Source organism: Protopterus annectens, chromosome 7.part0 (genome assembly GCF_019279795.1).
Source record: "Protopterus annectens isolate FY-2018-M chromosome 7.part0, PAN1.0, whole genome shotgun sequence".
NCBI lineage: Eukaryota > Metazoa > Chordata > Ceratodontiformes > Protopteridae > Protopterus > Protopterus annectens.
This window is the reverse complement of record NC_056739.1, coordinates 751137005-751156220: the sequence shown is the minus strand read 5'-3', so window position 1 is coordinate 751156220 and position 19216 is coordinate 751137005. Positions and strand designations below refer to the sequence as shown.

At 43.7% G+C, this 19216-nt stretch overlaps 1 protein-coding gene across 3 annotated transcripts in view; it reads right to left on the bottom strand.

Moving 5' to 3' along the window:
* The window catches only part of NAA38 (N-alpha-acetyltransferase 38, NatC auxiliary subunit), a 491136-nt gene that overhangs the window by 168959 nt on the left and 302961 nt on the right, over positions 1 to 19216 (bottom strand). For all 3 annotated transcript variants that reach the window (XM_044077284.1, XM_044077285.1, XM_044077283.1), the window contains exon 2: positions 13527 to 13710. In XM_044077284.1, the coding sequence (XP_043933219.1) occupies positions 13527 to 13710 (184 nt within the window). The remainder of the gene's footprint in view (positions 1 to 13526; positions 13711 to 19216) is intronic.

Below are 19216 nucleotides of genomic sequence, written 5' to 3'. Positions count from 1 at the left end.
GGCTTCCGGATACAACAAAATGCGGCCCCCGACTGGCTCCGGAATAGCAGTCGGGCAACACATCAGGAACGATGATAAGAGGAACCGCGAAAGGAATCACGGTCTCCCGAATTGCGAGGGTTTCCTCTGCCTCTAGGGCGGCATCTTCCAGAATAACCTCCCCCTCCTCTACTTCTGGAGGGGGACTCACCTTGTGCGGCAGGGAAAAACTTCTGTGATTTCTTGAACCACATCTTCCCTTCTCTCGGAGCCTTGGGATAAGGCCTAGAGGGGAGGGAAAAATGTACCACTACGGCAGACAGGGTCTTTCCCTCTTGCTCGCATCTGGTGAGGGTGTCTTTCACTTTGGTCCCAAAAAGTGAGGACCCATCAAAGGGGGCGTCAGTGAAGGAAGACTTGAAGGCCTCCGCGAAATGACACAGGCGCATCCAGGCTTGCCTCCTGAGGGCTACTCCCGAACTAGCTGCCCTACTCGCCCCCTCGGCTGCATACGAAATGAGCCTCAAGGATGAGTTGACAATCGAACTAAGGGGAGACACCTGGGCATTAACAGTGTGCGCTAACGCCTCAGGTACGTTACCCGCTGCTAGAGTATCTCCTAACTCCTTCAGGAGATCTCTGGAGCAGAGTAAAATGACAAAGATAGTTCAGCGACCGCGGGGTGAACGTCGCTGACGAGAGGGTACACTTCCCATACCAGTCCATGCTCCTGGACTCCTTGTTGGGAGGATTGGCAGAGGAAGAAGACTCTGCTACTTCCTGCTGTGTGGCCGCTGCCACCACCAAGGCATCTACAGAAACCCCAAGCGAGACCACGTCCTAGCTACACGAGTGGCAAACGAGATCTGGGGCTATGGAGCAGTGCAACATGGGATACCTGTTTAGCCCAGCCAATAAGAAACTTCATGTTAGAAAATAAAAGTTGGCCGAGTCGGAGCCGATATTCGGCTCCGAACCCGTGAGTAAGAATGTAGGCGAGATTGGACTACATAACATCCCTGGTTATGGATGAAAAACACTTCTGTAAGGACGCATAGGAGATTCCCCGTAAGATGAATACCGTATCATTCAAGGTGTCATACATTTATCACAACAGATGTAAAGGACCTGTACATAGTCATACCACATGAACTGGGGATGGAGTGGTTTGTTGAATTTTTGCACCAAAAAGGGATACAGCAAAAACATATTAATCTTTATGAGAATCTATTGGAGATGGTGCTAAAAAATAATGACCTTGTCTTTGAGGAAAAAGGATGTCACTATGGGTTCACCATGTGGGGGGGGGTCTGTTCACCAATATCGTAATGGTCCAGTGGAAGAAATACTTGTTTGTTTCAAAATTCTTTTCCCATTGTAGATTTTATACCAGATTCCTGGATGATATGTTTATCCTCCGAGATGGGAACAGAGAAGACATCCAGATATTTATAGAGTACATTAACGCAACTACAGAGTTTTTAAATTTTACACATGAATGTAACAATGACCAGATTGCCTATCCTGACATCCTCTTGAAAGATGCAACAAATCAGATGTTTGTATCTGAAACTTACCCCACTTACTCTAACAGTTTCCTTCATTTGCCAGCTCTCATCTGTTAAGTCAAGAGAGAGCAGTATTGAAGGGACAAATTTGTTTGGGCTGGAAGAATGGCGACAGTTGATGAAACTTTTTGGGACGACTGTCAGAGGTTGAAGGACACATCCCCCAGGATCTACCATTGACTGGATTCTTGTCTCTCATCCAAACAAAATAACTCTTTCAGGCACTATCCCTGACACCTTCAGTGACCATCTCCCTACTTTTATACACCGCTCCGCTAACTCTACCCAATATCTACACCACAACATCCACACTCAATCTCAGCAACTTCAACCCCACTATCTTCTCAAACATTCTTAAACATACCAACTGGCAGACCCTAAATACACTTCCCCTAGACAAAGCTGTAGAACAGTTTAACTCTATCTTCCTAAATACCCTTAACTCCCTAGCTCCTCCAAGAAACAAACGAGTCAAAGCTAACTCTGCCCCCTGGCTATCCAAAGAAACAAAACAAGTCATGCATCAAAGGGACAAATCTTGGAAACTATACCAGAAAAATAAAATCCCTTCTTCCCTGCTCCAATACACCCAACTCCGCAACCTAGCCAAAAAACTAATCACCCAGGACAAAAAAAACTACTACTATAAACTACAGTCCAATCATAATAAGAACCCCAAACAGTTCTGGAAATCAGTTAATTCCCTTCTCCATCCAGGATCCAGGAATAACCCTTGCCCAGACCCTAGTAAAACTGACTCAGATCCAAGCTCTCTCCAACAAATTCTTTACAGAATCCATAGCTAATCTTACTAAATCCTTCCCTAACAATAATACATCCAACACTCTTTCCTCTGCTCCCAACAACCCCTTTAACTGTCCTCCCAACTTCCAGCTGAAACCTGTTTGAACTATATTCATAAAAAGACTCTTATCTAAACTAAAGCCATGCTCTAATGCCCCTGATAACATCCCCTCCTCTTTCCTTAAATGTGCTGCCGAAGGTATTGCTCTCCCTATCAGCATCTTAATTAACAGATCTCTAAAAGAGTCATATGTTCCTATGCTTTGGAGATCTGCCTACATTCTCCCACTTCATAAAGGAGGCAAAAACACAATGCCTTTCTTAACCCATAACCACCTCCTAACACCCACCCAACATGGTTTCCGCCCTGGACACAGCACCATTACTGCCTTACTATCCTTCTTAGAAACAGTCAATCAATCCAGGGATTCTGGGTTAATAGTTTCCACTGTACTGCTAGATCTGTCTAAAGCCTTTGACACCATCTCTCACAGACACCTTCTCTTTCATCTATCAAACCTTCATTTCTCCCCTGATACTCTATCCTGGTTCTCTAGCTACTTATCAGACAGATCCCAAGCTGTCAAATGGAACAACTCTACCTCCTCCTTCTTACCTACACCCACTGGCGTTTCCCAGGGGTCCATCCTTGGACCCATGCTTTTCAACATCTTCATAAATAACCTTCACTCTGCCATCCCAGACACAACAGTCATCCAATACGCAGATGATTCTACCTTAGTCTGCACCGCCTACAACATTCCCGAACTACTGACAAAAACCCAAATAGCTTTTTCAACTACAGAGAACTGGATGCACCAAAACCATCTCTCTCTCAACTCGAATAAATCTAAAATTCTTCTCTTCGCTCCCTCCAGGGCTTGCACATTTGATAAAACAGCATTCAAAATCATAAGCCAAACCATGTCATCCATAGAGGTGGTCCCATCTGCAAAACTCCTTGGCATCACTATAGACGAGCACCTCAGATTTGATAGCCACATACAACAAAACATAAAGAAAACCCACCAAAAGCTAGGTATGCTCTATAAGAACAACTGCTTTCTCTCCAACTCCGCAAGGCATTCCTTAGCAATTACCTATCTTCTACCATCTCTACTATATGGAGCCCCTCTCCTTACTAACCTGTCTTCTTCCATCTCCACTAAACTCGAAATCTGCTATAATAAAATCTCTAAATTTGCTACCAAATCTAAAACCTCTTCTCATCATTGTCTTTCCCTACAAACTCTGAACTGGCTAGAACTCCCCAACTACCTAGAATACCTCCAACTAACCACTGCTCACAAATTAATATTCTACCCTGATAAATGCCCAGCCCTAGAAAACATCCTTCCGCCATACACCCCAAACAGATCTCGAAGATCTGAACACCAAAATTTAATCGCCATCCACAAACCCAATCTCCCTGCTGGCCAACTCCTTCTCTCCTACTCTCTTGGCAGGAAATGGAACTCTCTCCCTTCTTCTCTTAGAACAACATCTAACACTGAAGCCTTCAAAACCCAACTTTTCTCTTACTTGTCCAGTAAACATAAGTATACCTGCTTACATCCTACATAAATCTAAATAATTTCCCCTTGAACCCTCTATATCCTTTCTCTCTACTCTACCCTAATACTTTTTTTTTTCTTCTCTTTTCTCTCCCGATCACTGCTTGATCAAACCTTAATCTACTCTCAGTTTATGTACTTTCTCACTCTCTCTACTCCTCATATGTAAATATTGTAAATAGCATGTAACCTTAGACCTTCTTCTCATACAGTTTAACCTGCTACTTGAAGGAAACTACTAAATCTATTATCTACCTTCCTGAATGATGTTTTTTGAAGTATACTGCGTGTATTTGCTTTTTTTTTTACTAACTGTATCAATGTAATGTAATTTCAAATGTACATATTTTATTACTATCTTTTACACCATGTAACTTAGATTAATTTGCTTTGCTTTTGGAGCTTTTCTCCCCGGGCCTCCACTGAAAATGGGTACGTTCTGGCCCAGTGGACTTCCCCGGTAATCAAACTGGAAATAAATAAATAAAATAAATAAATATTTAAAGTACTATGGATCCAAATGACTTAATTGACTACTTAATGTATGAAGTTATGATTAAGCAAGAACAAAAGACATTTAATCCAATTTTGGAAAATAAGAAGGCTATCTGCCACAACAATGGATATTGGAGTAAGGGGATTGAGCCTACTACTACCCAGACTTCAACCACACCCTAAAAATCAGAGGACTTAAGTGCATCTTTATTACCACTTTTACAACTGACTGTATGGCGATAAAGGACATTTTGATAAGAAACTGGCCCAACTTAAGGAGTGACCAGGGGATAATCGAAAATGTTGGCTCACGTTCACATGAGGTATACAAAAGGGGGAAGAATTTAAATGCAATGTTCGAAAAATGGTTGAGTATACCCAAGGTAATTATTAGCACCAACAATCCTGGACTGTTCAAGTGTGGGAATTACCCTCAATGTTAACATATTCTTGTTAAGAAGGACTGCCGTATCTCCTCCCCTGAAATCACAATTAAAGGGCATTTCGACTGCAATACAAAATGGGTGGTATACTGTGCACTTTTGTTCAGCATGCACATGCTTTTACATTGGTAAGACAGAGAAAAGACTTGGGGAGAGAGTCTATGAACACATTTACGACATTAAAAAACAGAAAACTACAAGAGCAATGCTTAAAATTGTACAGCAACACCCTACCCCATTGTTTTAAATTCATCATATCTGAACAAATTACACCGAATGAAAGAGAAGGACCTTGTAAATGTATTTAAGTTGGTTTTATTAACGACCAACATTCAAAGGAAAGTTTGAATTTGTATTTAGAAAATCTTACTTTTATGGGGTGGTGCTGGGCTGGGTGCCATCATGGGGCACCTGTAGCCTGGTGGCTTGCCCTAGATAAGAGTCAAACCTTGAACCTTTTGCTTGTGGGGGTAGATACCCTGACTGCTATGCTAACCTTATAAGAGCGTGTCGTTCGAGTTTTGTAAACTGCTATGAAGTAAAAGTGCTTTATGAATTGGGTGGAGCTTGGTGGGAGGCTTGAAAATCACATGGTTTTATTACAGGTTCATAGGGTGGCACTGGGCTATCTGCCCGAAGGCATACATTAGCCCAGCCATGTTGTGCGGTATTCACCGCCCCTTTAGTAGTTCCCTAGACCCTTGTACTAGCAGCTAGTACCCTTGGCCCCTATCTAGTAGTGCTGTTGGTGTGATTCCTGGTGTGAACTTTGTTACCCATGCACTCATCAAGGTTCCTCTTGAAGAGTTATAGTGAGGGGCTCTGTCTTATGTAGATCGGGACCCTGCTCCATAGTAAGGGAAGTCTCTGCGAAGGGAATCTATCCCTCCAGCATGTCCTATTCATTGTTGTGTTGAGGTTTATTTCCCTAGAGCTTGTAGCGTGTGTATTGAGTGACTTTTACAGGTCTAAAATACGTTTTAAGCAGGAGTGTAATTTGACTGTTTGACTGGTGATGCCCTTCAAATAAAAAGACAAAAGTACTATAAATAAAAGGATTGGATTTTAAACCTACGAACAGTGATTTAAAAAAAAGTTTTTAAGCAAATTTTCCTTTCAAGCACAATTCTGGTACCTACATCTCCAGCTTTCAACGAGCCGTTTGTTTCAAGTTTGTTTTTGGTGTTTTGGATTGTGATTAGACAGTCTTTGCTGCTTTTGAAAAAGCCACAATTGCTCTGTGCTGCCAGTTTTATCTACTAAATCCTCCTCTGGACCTCAAATATGGTCATCAAAATCAGTGTGTGGAAAGGTTGTAAAACTTAACAGCATTCTTCTGCCCCGGAGGCCTTTATCAAACTGCCAACTGCCGACCAATGAACCAAGTTCCAAGTAGATATCAAGACTGGTGACACACTTGCCATTACTGTGCAAGTAAAGAAAACAGCACTTCCATAAGAGGAAGTGTCATATTTGGACTACTCTGCCTCACAAAGTTCAGAGAGACTGCCTAGTATTCTCCTGCTTCCACTGATCACTCAGTTAACCTCAACTAGACAGCACATATTGGCCTTTTCTCCTACTATTTAGGATACATATGTCTTTTTAACCCCTTTTCTCTGCATCAGAAGGCTACAAGAAGTATAAAAATGATAAATGCTTGCTTTTTTGTCAACTACAAAATCCAGCAACAAAAAGAGAAAGTACTATAATGTAAGCTGATTTACTATAACAGTAGATGTTAGAACAGATCACTATTGCAGTAGCCATAAAGTACAGTTTTGTACCTACCATAAATGTAGATGTTTGAGTGTACACCCTGCGGCAGTCATCACACTTGGGTTATCTTGTCGTCAGGCGGTCCTGCAGTCGGACGGGTTATCTTGTCGTCAGGCGGTCCCGCAGTCGGCCTGAATTCCAAAGTCTTGGTCCGGCGTCGGTTGCTGTCGCTTCTTCCCTGACGTCAGTGCGCCAGGGGTATATATAATGCATCAGATGCCATTTTCTTCAGTTTTTCTTGCCCCAAATGTCAGGTGCCCCCAAAAAGGTGGTCAGTAATTAGTACCAATTTAAGAAATTTAGCACAAACACAACATCCCTCCAGCTATAAGCAAATACATCAGGAAGTTATTGTAAAGATTTAGCCAGTTAGATCAGAGGGGATGGAGGGAGGGTAACCTGGACTGCAGCAGGGTGTACACTCGAACATCTACATTTATGGTAGGTACAAAACTGTACTATGTTCATCGTGTTACCCTGCTGCAGTCATCACACTTGGGTAGAATCCCAAAGCTAAGGATAGGAGGAGGAGTCAAAGAGGGTTAGAGGAGGCTAGAAGGCCCTGCAGAACTGCAGTGGTGAAGCCAGCTCTAGTCTTAAAGTGGTAAGTGGTAGTGTTTGGTGAAGGTGTGCACTGAACTCCAAGTTGCAGCTTCCAAAATCTCCTTGGTTGGGACCCCCCCCTGAGGAAGGCTGTAGATGTAGCTGTTGCCCTGGTAGAGTGGGGCCTTATGGTAGCAGGAACTGGTTTTCCATGATGGGTATAGCAAAAACGAATGCAATGTCCTATCCATTTGGAAATGGTTTGTTTTGATATAGCCTTCCCCTGCGAAGCTGTAGCATAGGAAACAAAGAGCTGGTCAGATTTTCTGAAAACCTTAGTTTTATCCAAGTAGTAACGAAGTTGCCTGTGAATGTCCAAGGAATGCAGGAGTCTTTCTCCTTTGTTCTGTGGATTTGGAAAGAAGGTGGGTAAGTGGATGGTTTGATTTAAAGCCACACTAGATACCACCTTAGGCATGAAGGAAGGATTAGTTCGTTGAGAAACTCTGTCTTGATGGAAAATGAGGAAAGGTTCCACTGCCATTAGTGCCTAAAGCTCTGAGACTCTTCTGGCTGAAGTTATTGCTAGCAGCAGGGCAGTTTTCCATGATATAAACTTTAGATCAGCAGAGAAAGCTGGTTCAAAGGGAGGTAGAGTAAGTTTTTCCAGAAGAAAATTGAGGTCCCATGTTGGTGTAGGTGCTCTCCTGGGAGGCCTAATATTTTTTGCTCCTCTGAGGAACTGCCTTAGAAGTGGATGTGAAAATAAGGGTGGATCCGTGTTGTAGTGGGCTGAAATAGCTGATGCGTGGATTTTAATGGAAGAAAAAGAAACTCCTTTGTGCATTTTAATGGAAGAAAAAGAAAGTCCTTTGTGCAACATCTCCGTTAAATACTGTAGAATCTGAGGCATGTGAGGCTGAAGGGTATGTATTTTGGCCTTTAGCTTGGTTCCAGCCACAAAACCTTTTCCATTTGTCCGAGTAGGCCTTCCTGGTGCTGGGCCTCCTAGCTTCCAGGATAACATCCATAACTGCTTGAGGAAGAGGAGCTGGCTGAATGCTTAGGTGATTTGCCATGCAGCCAAATTTAAGGTTTTGAGCTGGCTGTGTAGAATCTGATTGTTTTGCTGTGTGAGCAAATGGGCAATTTGTGGTAAAATCCAAGGTGGGCCCTCGGCCATATTCCTTAAAAGTGGGTACCAGTGCTGGTGTGGCCAGTCTGAGGCTATGAGTATCAGTCGTGGTCTCTCCTTTCTGACTTTCAGAAGCACCTTTGTGAGAAGAGGCAATGGAGGGAAGGCATATACTGTCAGGTTTTTCCAACTGAATGAGAGTGCGTCCATTTTCCAAGCTTGATGGTGAAGTGTCCTTGTACAAAATTTTGTTAGCTGATAGTTTTGGGGGCTGGCAAACAGGTCTATGTCTGGGAACTGAGTCATCATTGCAAATACTTGTGGATCCAGTTTCCACTCGTGGGGATCCATGAAGTTTCTGCTGAGGTCATCTGCCAATGTGTTCTTTTTTCCTGGCTGGAATTGAGCTTGTAACTAAACTTGGTAAGCCAGTGCTGTGTTCCATAAGGTCATTGCTTGCCTGCATAGAGGGTAGGAGTGCGTACCCCCTTGTTTGTTTATGTTCCACATTACTGTGGTGTTGTCCATCCTTATTGTAAGTTGTCCTGGATGTAACAGGTTCTTGAAGGCTGTCAGAGCATTCTATACAGCTAGCATCTCTTTTTGATTGATGTGCAGATTCCTTTGATCTGCAGTCCATATGCCTTGAACGCACTGTCCTGCCATGTGTGCCCCCCAGGCATAGTCCGATGCATCTGTTGTCATAGTTTGCCTGGCTGGGGGCAAGGTGAAAGGCTGACCCTTGTTGAGGTGACATGCTTGTGACCACCATAGAAACTCTTGTTGAAGGCAGGGAATGAGAGATATCATTGTGTCCAAGCTGTGGCTGTGCTGAGACCATACGCTTTTTAGGTACCACTGTAATTTCCTCATATGCAGCTTTGCATAATGGTATTAGTAGTATGCAAGATGCCATGAAGCCCAAGGCCTGCAGAATTTTTCTTGCAGGGAGTTGGGCCTTTGTTGCCATTGTTTTGAAATATTGAGTCAGTTGTTGTTGTTTGTCTGGTGTCAGATAAGCCTTCTGGGCCGTTGTATTCAAGCTGGCACCCAGGAATGTCATATTTTGTGAGGGTACTAGTTTTGATTCCTTTTCATTTACTGTGTACCCCAGGCAACTTAGAAGATGTTTTACAAAAGCCAGATGTTGTAAGAGGATGGTCCTTGCTTTCTGCTTGGATGAGGCAGTCGTCCAGGTATGGTTATATTTGAATTCCTCTTTGTCTGCAGTATGCAATAACTGGTGCCAGGCATTTTGTGAAGACCCTGGGCACAGTGGATAAGCCAAAGGGTAGTGCAGAGAATTGGTAATGGGTTGAACCTGCAATGAAACAGAGGTATCTTCTGCAACTTTGTCTGATAGGGACATGCAGGCATGACTCCTTGAGGTCCAACGTTACTAGCCATGCTTTCTTGCCCAACACGGGAAGAAGCTGCTGTAGTGTTAGCATCTTGAATTTGGGTACTTGTAAGAAGGTGTTTAGAATTGAAAGGTCCAGAATTGGTCTCCAGGCATTGTCCTTTCTGGGGACTAGAAAGAGTCTTGAGTAAAATCCTTGGCCTTGCTCCCGTGTAGGTACCAGTTGAATGGCTCTCATGTCCATGAGAGCTGTAATTTGTTTTTGTGCCTCTGCCCATTGATTTTGTGGCAGGTGTGGCATTCCTCTTTTCATTGGCAAGGTGTGGAATGGAATCTGTATCCTCGTGAAATTATGTCTAGGACCCATTTGTCCTTTGTGACAATGTGCCAGTTGTCTGAAAAAAGTGCTAGTTTTCCTCCCAAGGGAGCTGCCAAGAGAGTGTTGCTTGGCCATATGAGGTGCAAGTCATTGAGTTTGCCTTCTAGTAGTTTGGGGCCTGTCTTCTCCTCCCTTCTGTGTTGCAGTGCCCCATTGTCGAGGTTTGTATTGGGCTTGTGGCTGCCCTCTGCCTCTTGGGCGTCTGTATTTACCCCTCTGTGGTCTGTCAGTAGCTGGAAAGGACCAATTTTTTGTTGGCCAACTTCTGCTGAAGCGAGGGGGCTGTACCTGTAGAAAATCTTTTGACTGTCTGCATAGATTTTGCCTTATCCTCCATTTTCTCCATTTTCTTTAAGACTTCTTTTGCTTTAACTCCAAATAGGACATCCTGCTGTAAGGGAGCATCTAGAAGCTTTGCTTTAACATGATCAGGCAGAGTTTGTTCCTTTAACCAAGTATAACAGACCCAGTGACAGCTGCACTGCAGGAAGCCTCTAAAGAATCAAACCCACATTGTAAAGTATGTTTGCCCACCTGTTCAGTTGCATGCAACAGATCCTGCATTTCTTTCAATTCAGACTGTTGAGGGAGTGTGCTCATTTTTTGTCTTAATGGAGACATTAGAAATTGCTGATATTTTAGCATGTGAAATTGACAATTTAGTGCTCTCATAGCTAGAGTGGCTGAGGTGTAAACCTTTCCCCCCCCCCACCTGTCTAGTGCTCTGGAGTCCCTTTCAGAGGATACAGGATTTTTTGCCATAGAAGCCTTAGCCCCTTTGGGACCTTGGGAGAGAGTCTCTGGATCAGCAACAGGGCTTTTATAAAGGAATTTGTGGGAGTCAGGCACTCTAATATCTGTCTGGTTTGGCTGGAGCAGGAGGCAGAGAATCTGGATTCAAACTAGATTCTAAGTAAACATCATCCACAATGTCTAAAACTGGGGGGATGGCAAGACGTCTGTGCTGGGGGAGTAAAAGAAACTCAGAGCCTTTTCTTTGAGTCAGAGTAGTCCTGACCTTCCCAGTGAAAATGTTCCCTCAGTGTGTAAAGATTCCCCAAAGGAGTAGTCTTCAGGAGGAGAAGCTGAGGGAATGGAATCCTCAGCATCAGAATCTTCATAAGGGGGAAAAGAGTAATCTTGGTCCTCAGAGGAGCCTGCAGAAATAGACACTTGATCAGAGGAGGCATAATCTTCCTCTTGTCTAGGCCTTTTGTCGGGGGGCCCTGATTAAAGAGATCAAATCATCCGCCATTTTAAGCATCTGTTTCTTAGACATGGGGCCTTGAACTGGAGACTGAAGTGCAGTCTTTTTTGGTTTAATAGGAGTCTTAAGCTTAGGATACGTTTTTATGGTGAGCTTCGTCGGTCTGAAGATGCCTTCAGAAACCGAAGGTGTTTCTGCAGCACCGACATCTCTTTCTGCAGTGTCGTCGGTAGGGGCTAAACAAAATGGCTGCGTCGACCTAGCACTCTCCGCCAAAGGCTCCGAAGCGGTCTCGGGTTCCAAATCTGCGGTAGCCAGGGGCTGCGTAGGAGCCTCACTGAAAACCGGTGAACTGGAGACCGTCCCAGCCGAGGCCTTGGAGTCTGGCTTGGGTCTAGGCTGCCTGTCCTTATCCTTGCGTTTTTTGTGCACGCTGGCAGTCGGTTGCTCCGACGGCATTGTGTAGTTAAACTTGCTACCGAAGTAGTGTTGTGCGAAATCAAAGCGTCTTTTTATAGTACGATTATTGAACCTAGCACAAAAGCGACAACCAGTGACGTTGTGGTCTGGGCCTAGGCAAGATATACAGGAAGAATGAAAATCCTTATGAGGTATTTGCTTCCCACAAGAAATACAATGTTAACTTTTTCTAACATCGGTCTGAGGCAAGAAAAGTTTCCCCAACGGGGTACTTAGCTTTATTGAAGACTTCGGATCTGAAATTCGACTTTGAAAATCTCAGGAGTCGGCCGACCGGCACTTGCGAACTGCTTCTGCTTCGGGCACCGCGCGGCAAGAAAGACTGGAGAAAATGGTGTCGGATGCATTATATATATCCCTGGTGCACTGACATCAAGGAAGAAGCGACAGCAACCGACGCTGGACCAAGACTTTGGAATTCAGGCCGACTGCGGGACCGCCTGATGACAAGATAACCCAAGTGTGATGACTGCAGCAGGGTAACACGATGAGCATCTAAACTGTCATAGCCTGCAAAGGAATGGACATTCAGACAGTGTACAAAACTTCTGGGACATTCCTTACACACTGCATACTGCCTTACCACCAGAGTACATGCTGGTATGAAACGGATGTACAAATGAACAAAAAAACTCAGAGCTTTCTTGACCAAAGGACAGGCTGAAGTCTCAACGTCTAACAAGATCAAAACCAGACTGTCGTATGTCAGGAGGAAAAAAAAAAGTCCTTTTAAATAAATACATAAAAATACATACATGCATAAATAAAGTCAAATAAATTAATTGGGCACCGACAAACAGTTTCACTGAGAAATGTGACCTGGAATGGGTAGATGAAGATTAATGCTGCAGAGATACTAAATTATTTCTCTGTCAAACACAGACTCATGTTAAAACCCATTAAATACACAGAAACAAATAACTTTCATGTTTATTCTTAGCTATTTTAACATTACCATAAATACACTACTTCATACACATTTATGAAGTCACTTGTGAGTTACTTTTAAAAACTACTGCACAATTAAAGTAACTGTTTACTCATTTTGAAACTCATTTTTAAATATTTCACATAATGATCATTTTAATCTTTTTTTTTTTTTTTACACTGTTCACTTTCACAAGTTAGGCTCTGTTTTTGACTGTTGTAAAACATGTGACTTCTTACACCTATCATTTTTAGAATGGGATTGTGTAATGTGGTTCATTCTGATGAAGTCTTTTTAGACAGACAAATGTGTCACATAACTTTTTTATAAAGTTAAGAGTCAGCATTCATTGCTTTTCCCTTTAACAGCACACACACACAGTGTCACCACAGTGCATTTTCCATGGCGTTTATATTCCCATATACCACCTTCAGTAATCTAGATGTTAAGGAAGTTATTTCCAAAGCAAATGTAATACCACAGTATTCTCTCCTTAGTAAATGCATTTTCCCAGGGGATGTTAAATACTCCAAGTTATTCTAAAAACATCTTTACTGTCTATCACAATTCTACCTGTGTATGTCAAATATCCAAAAACGACTCCAAAACACTTTCAACAGCACACTGTTCTTGCCCCACTACACTTAACAATTCAGTAAAATATTGGGTTTCTCATAGGTTGTCAGAAATCCACACTGGCAACACAGGACAACTGTCACTCCCCAGGGATACCTCTTTCCCTATAAGCTGCCCCACAGTTTCTAGTAGAGGGTCAAAACCTCCAAACAGAGCAGAGTATGACCTACATTCTAAATACTTCAATTGTTGCAAAGTTTAAAATCTCAAACTCACCTGCAGATTTTAAATATTCCTGTGCAGAGCCAAGGATGATGTTACAGTTGCGGTCAGTGCATAGGAAAGACCCAATAAGAGTTCTGCCATCTGTCATCCTGATCCGCATGTTCTTGTTCAAAAGGTTTTCCAGCTTCTGTCTAGCCTGCAAGTAGTGGGATGACTCTTGGTCAGATCCTACATCCTAAGGAATACAGACATCCAAAATTACCAAGACAGCACACATGAAGTTTACAATGAAACCAGTAACCAAAAAGCTGCAATGCAGAGGTACAAAATTTACCAGTACCCAAAAAGTACAGTTTTGTACCTACCATAAATGTAGATGTTCGAGGATTCCATTGCTGCAGTCCTGACTATTGGGTATAGTCCGCGTCCAGTCGGCCCGAATACCAGAGTATAAGGCTGACGCCGGTCATGGCGCCTTAGACTGACGTCAGTGCGTCAGGGTACTAATGCGCATGACCGGCGTCATATCCTCAGTCTTTTCTTGCCCCAGATGTCAGAAGACCCTAAAAGACAAGTCCCAGAAAACCTGCACCAAAACATGTACAATATATACAGCAAGATATATATACAAAACATAAGCATGTAAACTCACCTACACAACCACCCCTAAATACAGAGGGAAGGAGGGAGGTAATTGGACTGCAGCAATGGAATCCTCGAACATCTACATTTATGGTAGGTACAAAACTGTACTATGTTCTTCGTCTTCCATTGCTGCAGTCCTGACTATTGGGTAGAATCCCAAAGCAGAGGTAAGGAGGCTGGCAATTTATAAAGAAGTAGGAGCTGACAACATGCCTTGCAAAACAGCTGTGGCAAAACCAGCCCTAGACTTAGAGTAGATAGGAAGGTGATAATGCTTAGAGAAAGTATGAACTGAACTCCAAGTAGCTGCTTCCAAAATATCCTTAGTTGCCACCCCCCTGAGAAATGCTGTTGAAGTGGCAGTAGCCTTAGTGGAATGAGGCCTAATCCCAGCTGGAATCTCCTTGCCATGATGGGAATAACAAAATGCAATGCAAAAGCCAATCCACCTGGAAATAGTTTGTTTTGACACAGGCTTGCCCTGTGAACTCAAAGCAAAAGAAACAAACAACTGCTGAGACTGCCTAAAATCCTTAGTCCTGCTTAAATAATATCGCAATTGCCTGTGTACATCTAAAGTGTGCAAAATCTTTTCCCCTTTATTTTGGGGTCTGCATAAAAGTAGGCAAATGAATAGTTTGGTTTAAAGCCACACTAGAAACCACCTTAGGCATAAAGGAAGGATTAGTGCGTAATGATACCCTATCCTTATGGAAAATCAAAAGGGCTCTACTGCCATAAGGGCCTGCAACTCAGACACCCTTCTTGCAGAAGTAATAGCCAACAGAAAAGCAGTCTTCCATGACAAGTATTTCAATTCAGCAGTAGCCGCAGGCTCAAAGGTTGTAGAGTAAGTTTTCCAACACAAAATTGAGATCCCAAGCAGGAGTAGGAGCTCTCATTGGGGTCTTAAATTCTTTGCCCCTCTAAGAAACTGCTTGAACAAAGGATCGAAAACAAAGGTGGGTCACAATCATAGTGAGCTGAAATTGCTGCAGCATGAATCTTAATGGAAGAGAAGGACAAACCTTTGTCCAATAACTCAGTAAGATATTGAAGAGCCACACTCAAATTAGGCTCAGAAATCTCCAAATTCTTTGCTGTACCCCAAAATAAAAATCTCTTCCATTTTTCTGCGTACACCTTCCTTGTACTAGGTCTTCTAGCTTCCATAATCACATTTAAAACTTGTTGAGGAAGTTGAGACCTGCTGTGTTTCAACAGAGAATATGCCAGGCTGTTAGATGAAGAGAGTGAAGCTTGACATTGAGCAGATGACCGTCCTTCTGAGATAACAGATGAGGAATCAGAGGTAAAGGCCAGGAGGCTTCTTTACCAGACTCCGTAGTAGTGGATACCAGTGTTGCCGAGGCCAATCTGGAGCTATCAAAATCATCCTTGGCCTGTCTTGTCTGACCTTTAATAGTACCTTTGGAAGAAGAGGCAGAGGTGGAAAGGCATAGACATGAAGGTTTTTCCAACTGAAAGACAGAGCATCCACTTTCCAAGCTGTGTGATGAAACCCCTTTGTGCAATACTTTGGCAGCTGGTGGTTTAGTGGAGAAGCGAACAGATCTATGTCTGGAGTTCCCCATGACACTGTCAATTTCTGAAATACATGAAGATCCAGTTTCCACTCGTGGGGATCCATGATTTGTCTGCTTAACACATCTGCTAAGGAGTTCTGTGCTCCTGGCAGAAACCTTGCCTGAAGATTTGGTTGCAGGCTTAGCAGTCTCCCATAAAATCATTGCCTGCCAGCGTAGAGGATAAGAATGTGTTCCCCTTGCTTGTTGATGTACCACATGACAGTTGTGTTGTCTGTTAGAATCAACACCTGCCCTGGAAGAAGTAACTCCTTGAAAGCCATCAATGCAAACTGGACTGCTAACATCTCCTTCATGTTGATATGTAGATGCTGTAGTCTGGCAGGCCACTTGTCTTGTATCCACTTTCCATTTAGATGAGCTCCCCAAGCAATGTCCGAGGCATCTGTCGTTAAAATCTGACTCGCCTCTGGCGGGTCACAGAGAGTCCCTTGTTTAGGTGACATTCCTGAGCCCACCACAAGAATTCTTTTTGAAGGCAAGGAATTAATTGAATGACAGTGTCCAAATCCTGGCAGTGCTGTGTCCATACATTTTTGAGATACCATTGCAGCTTCCTCATATGCAGTTTGGCATTGGGAAGCACCAGAATACAAGATGCCATGAACCCTAATGCTTGAAGGACTGTCCTTGCAGTCAGCACGGACTGATGAGATAGTTGATGGAAGTAAAGTGACAGACTCTTTTGTTTGTCCGGGGTTAAAAGGCCATCTGGGCTGCTGTATTCAGTCTCACACCCAGAAAGCACATGTCTTGAGAGGGTACTAGACTGGACTTTATTTCGTTCACAGAATACCCTAGGCATCTTAGCACTGCTATGACATATTCCAGATGCTGTAGAAGGTCTTCCTTTTCTTGAGCCAGAATCAGGCAGTCGTCCAAATAAGGATAGATTTGAATTCCTTGAAGCCTGAAGTAAGCTATCACTGGAGCCAGAACCTTTGTGAATACTCTGGGCAGTAGATAAGCCAAAGGGCAATGCAGAGAACTGATAATGAAAATCTCCAGTTCGAAACCGCAGATACTTCCTGCAGCCTAGCCTTATAGGCACATGAAGGTAAGCTTCCTTGAGATCTAAAGTTACCATCCAGTGATCTTTGCCCAGCAGAGGTAAAAGCTGTTGTAGCGTCAACATCTTGAACTTGGGAATGTCCAGATAAGTGTTGAGGATAGATAAATCCAAAATTGGTCTCCACGTGTTCCCCTTCTTTGGTACTAGGAACAGGCGAGAATAAAATCCTAGGCCCCTTTCTGATACAGGGACTGGCTGAATGGCCCCCATCTGGAGTAACTGAGAAACTTGCTTGTGAGCCTCTTTTCTTTGTGGAGGAGGAACGTCTGGCATGCCTTTGAAGGGGGCATAGTGTGGAAATAAAATCTGTAACCGTGATGAATGATATCCAACACCCATCTGTCTTGAGTAATTAAATCCCAATTTTCTTTGAAAAGAGACAGTCTTCCTCCCAAAGGAGCTGCCAGGCGAGAATCCACTGGCAGCTGAAAAGGCAGGTCATTGGGTCTGTTTACGAAAGGACTGACCCCTGCCCTCACCAGAAGTCTGAGCAGGTGAACTCCCTGATCTAGGCCTAAAAGAACCTTGAGCCCTGCCCCTGCCACGTCTAGACCTACCCCTAGACTGGGAATCATAAGCAGGATATGTCCACCCCTTAGCAGGCCAATTTCTACTAAACTTCGGAGGCTGCACCTGCAAAAAATCTTTAACAGTCTGCATAGACTTAGCTTTGTCCTCCATTTTCTTTAAAACTGCTTCCACAGGCGATCCAAACAACACATCAGACTGTAAAGGAGCATCCAAAATCCTTGTCTTAACATGCTCAGCTAAATTCTGATCCTTCAACCAGGCATGCCTGCGAAGAACAGAACTAGTAGCAGCCACCCTCGAGGAGGCCTGTACAGCATCAAAACCACACTGCAAAGAATGCTTACCCACTTGTTCAGACACATGAACCAAATCCAGCAACTCTTTACACTCAATACCTTCCGCCAAAGCATCCACCTTAGATTTCAATTGTGAAAGGAGATAATTTTGATATTTTAGCATGTGAAACTGACAATTCAACGCCCTCATGGCTAGAGTGGAAGAAGTATACACTTTCTTTCCCCACCTATCCAAAGCCCTTGCCTCTTTATCAGAGGGTACAGGATTTTTAACCACAGAAGCTTTAACACCTTTAGGCCCCTGAGAAACAGTTTCTGGGTCCGCCTAGGACTCTTAAACAGATACTTATGAGCTTGGGCACCCTATAATACCTATCAGGCTTAACAGGAGCAGGAGGTAGGAGTCAGGATTCAGGGAAGCCTCAGCAAAAACATCCTCCACCACATTCAACACAGGAGGAATAGCTAAGGGCCTATGCTGGGGTAAAACAAGAATTCCCTAAGCCTTTTCCTGGAATCAGAGTAATCCTGGCCTTCCCATTTAAAGTGCTCCCTCATGGAGTGTAGAGTCTCTGAAAATGAGAAATCCTCAGGAGGAGAAGCTGTAGGAGTGGAATCATCCACATCAGAATCAGAATAAGTAGGATACTCCTGTAAGTCTTCCACAGAAGACTCTGAAGCCTGTGAACACTGTTCAAAACTATCAAACTCCTGTTCCACCCTAGGCCTCTTATCAGGCGGGGCATAGAACCTCTAATCATAGTAATCAAATCTTCTGCCATTTTAAGCATATGTTTCTTAGGCACAGAGCCGAAATGCTAGGAGAAGCCCCACAGAAGCTGAACTTGGCCTACCTCTAAAAGAAGCTTTGGCAACAGAAGGAGAGGCCCTAACTACCTTGGGAAGAGAGGGAAGAACAGTTACCTGAGAAGCCCCTCAGCCTGGCCTACCTCCTGAGAGGGCACATCCTGTAACAGTAAAGTTTCTGCCTGAGACTCCATGGAAACTCCTGGCAAAACCTCTGGCTCCACTGAGCCTACTAAAGAACCGACGTCCGGGGCTGCCGGTTCATCAACCCTAGGCTTCACTGTTTTGTCCTTGCGCTTCTTGGATGAAGCCGGTCGGAGCATCCGGCGGCATATTATAATTGCAACGCTTCCCAAACACTAGCCTGGCACATCTAGCCTCCTCTTAATAGTGCGTTTGTTAAATCTAGCACAAGAGCGGCAACCAACAACGTCGTGCTCAGGCCCTAAACAAGGTATACACAATGTATGATAATCCCTATGCGGTATCTGCTTCCCACAAGAAATACAGTTATTCACTTTTTCTGACATCCGGTTAAATACTGAGGCAAGAAAAACCAAAATGTTCCCCAGCGGGTACTTAGCCAACTCTGTTTCGGTCTGAAACTCCGGTTTGAAATATCTCAGAACGCCAACCTGCACTAAAATTGCTTCTGCATCGGACCATGCGGCAAAAAGACTGAGGATATGGCGTCGGTCATGCGCATTAGTACCCTGACGTACTGGCGTCAGTCTAAAGCGCCATGACCGGCGTCAGCCTTCTCTCTGGTATTCGGGCCGACTG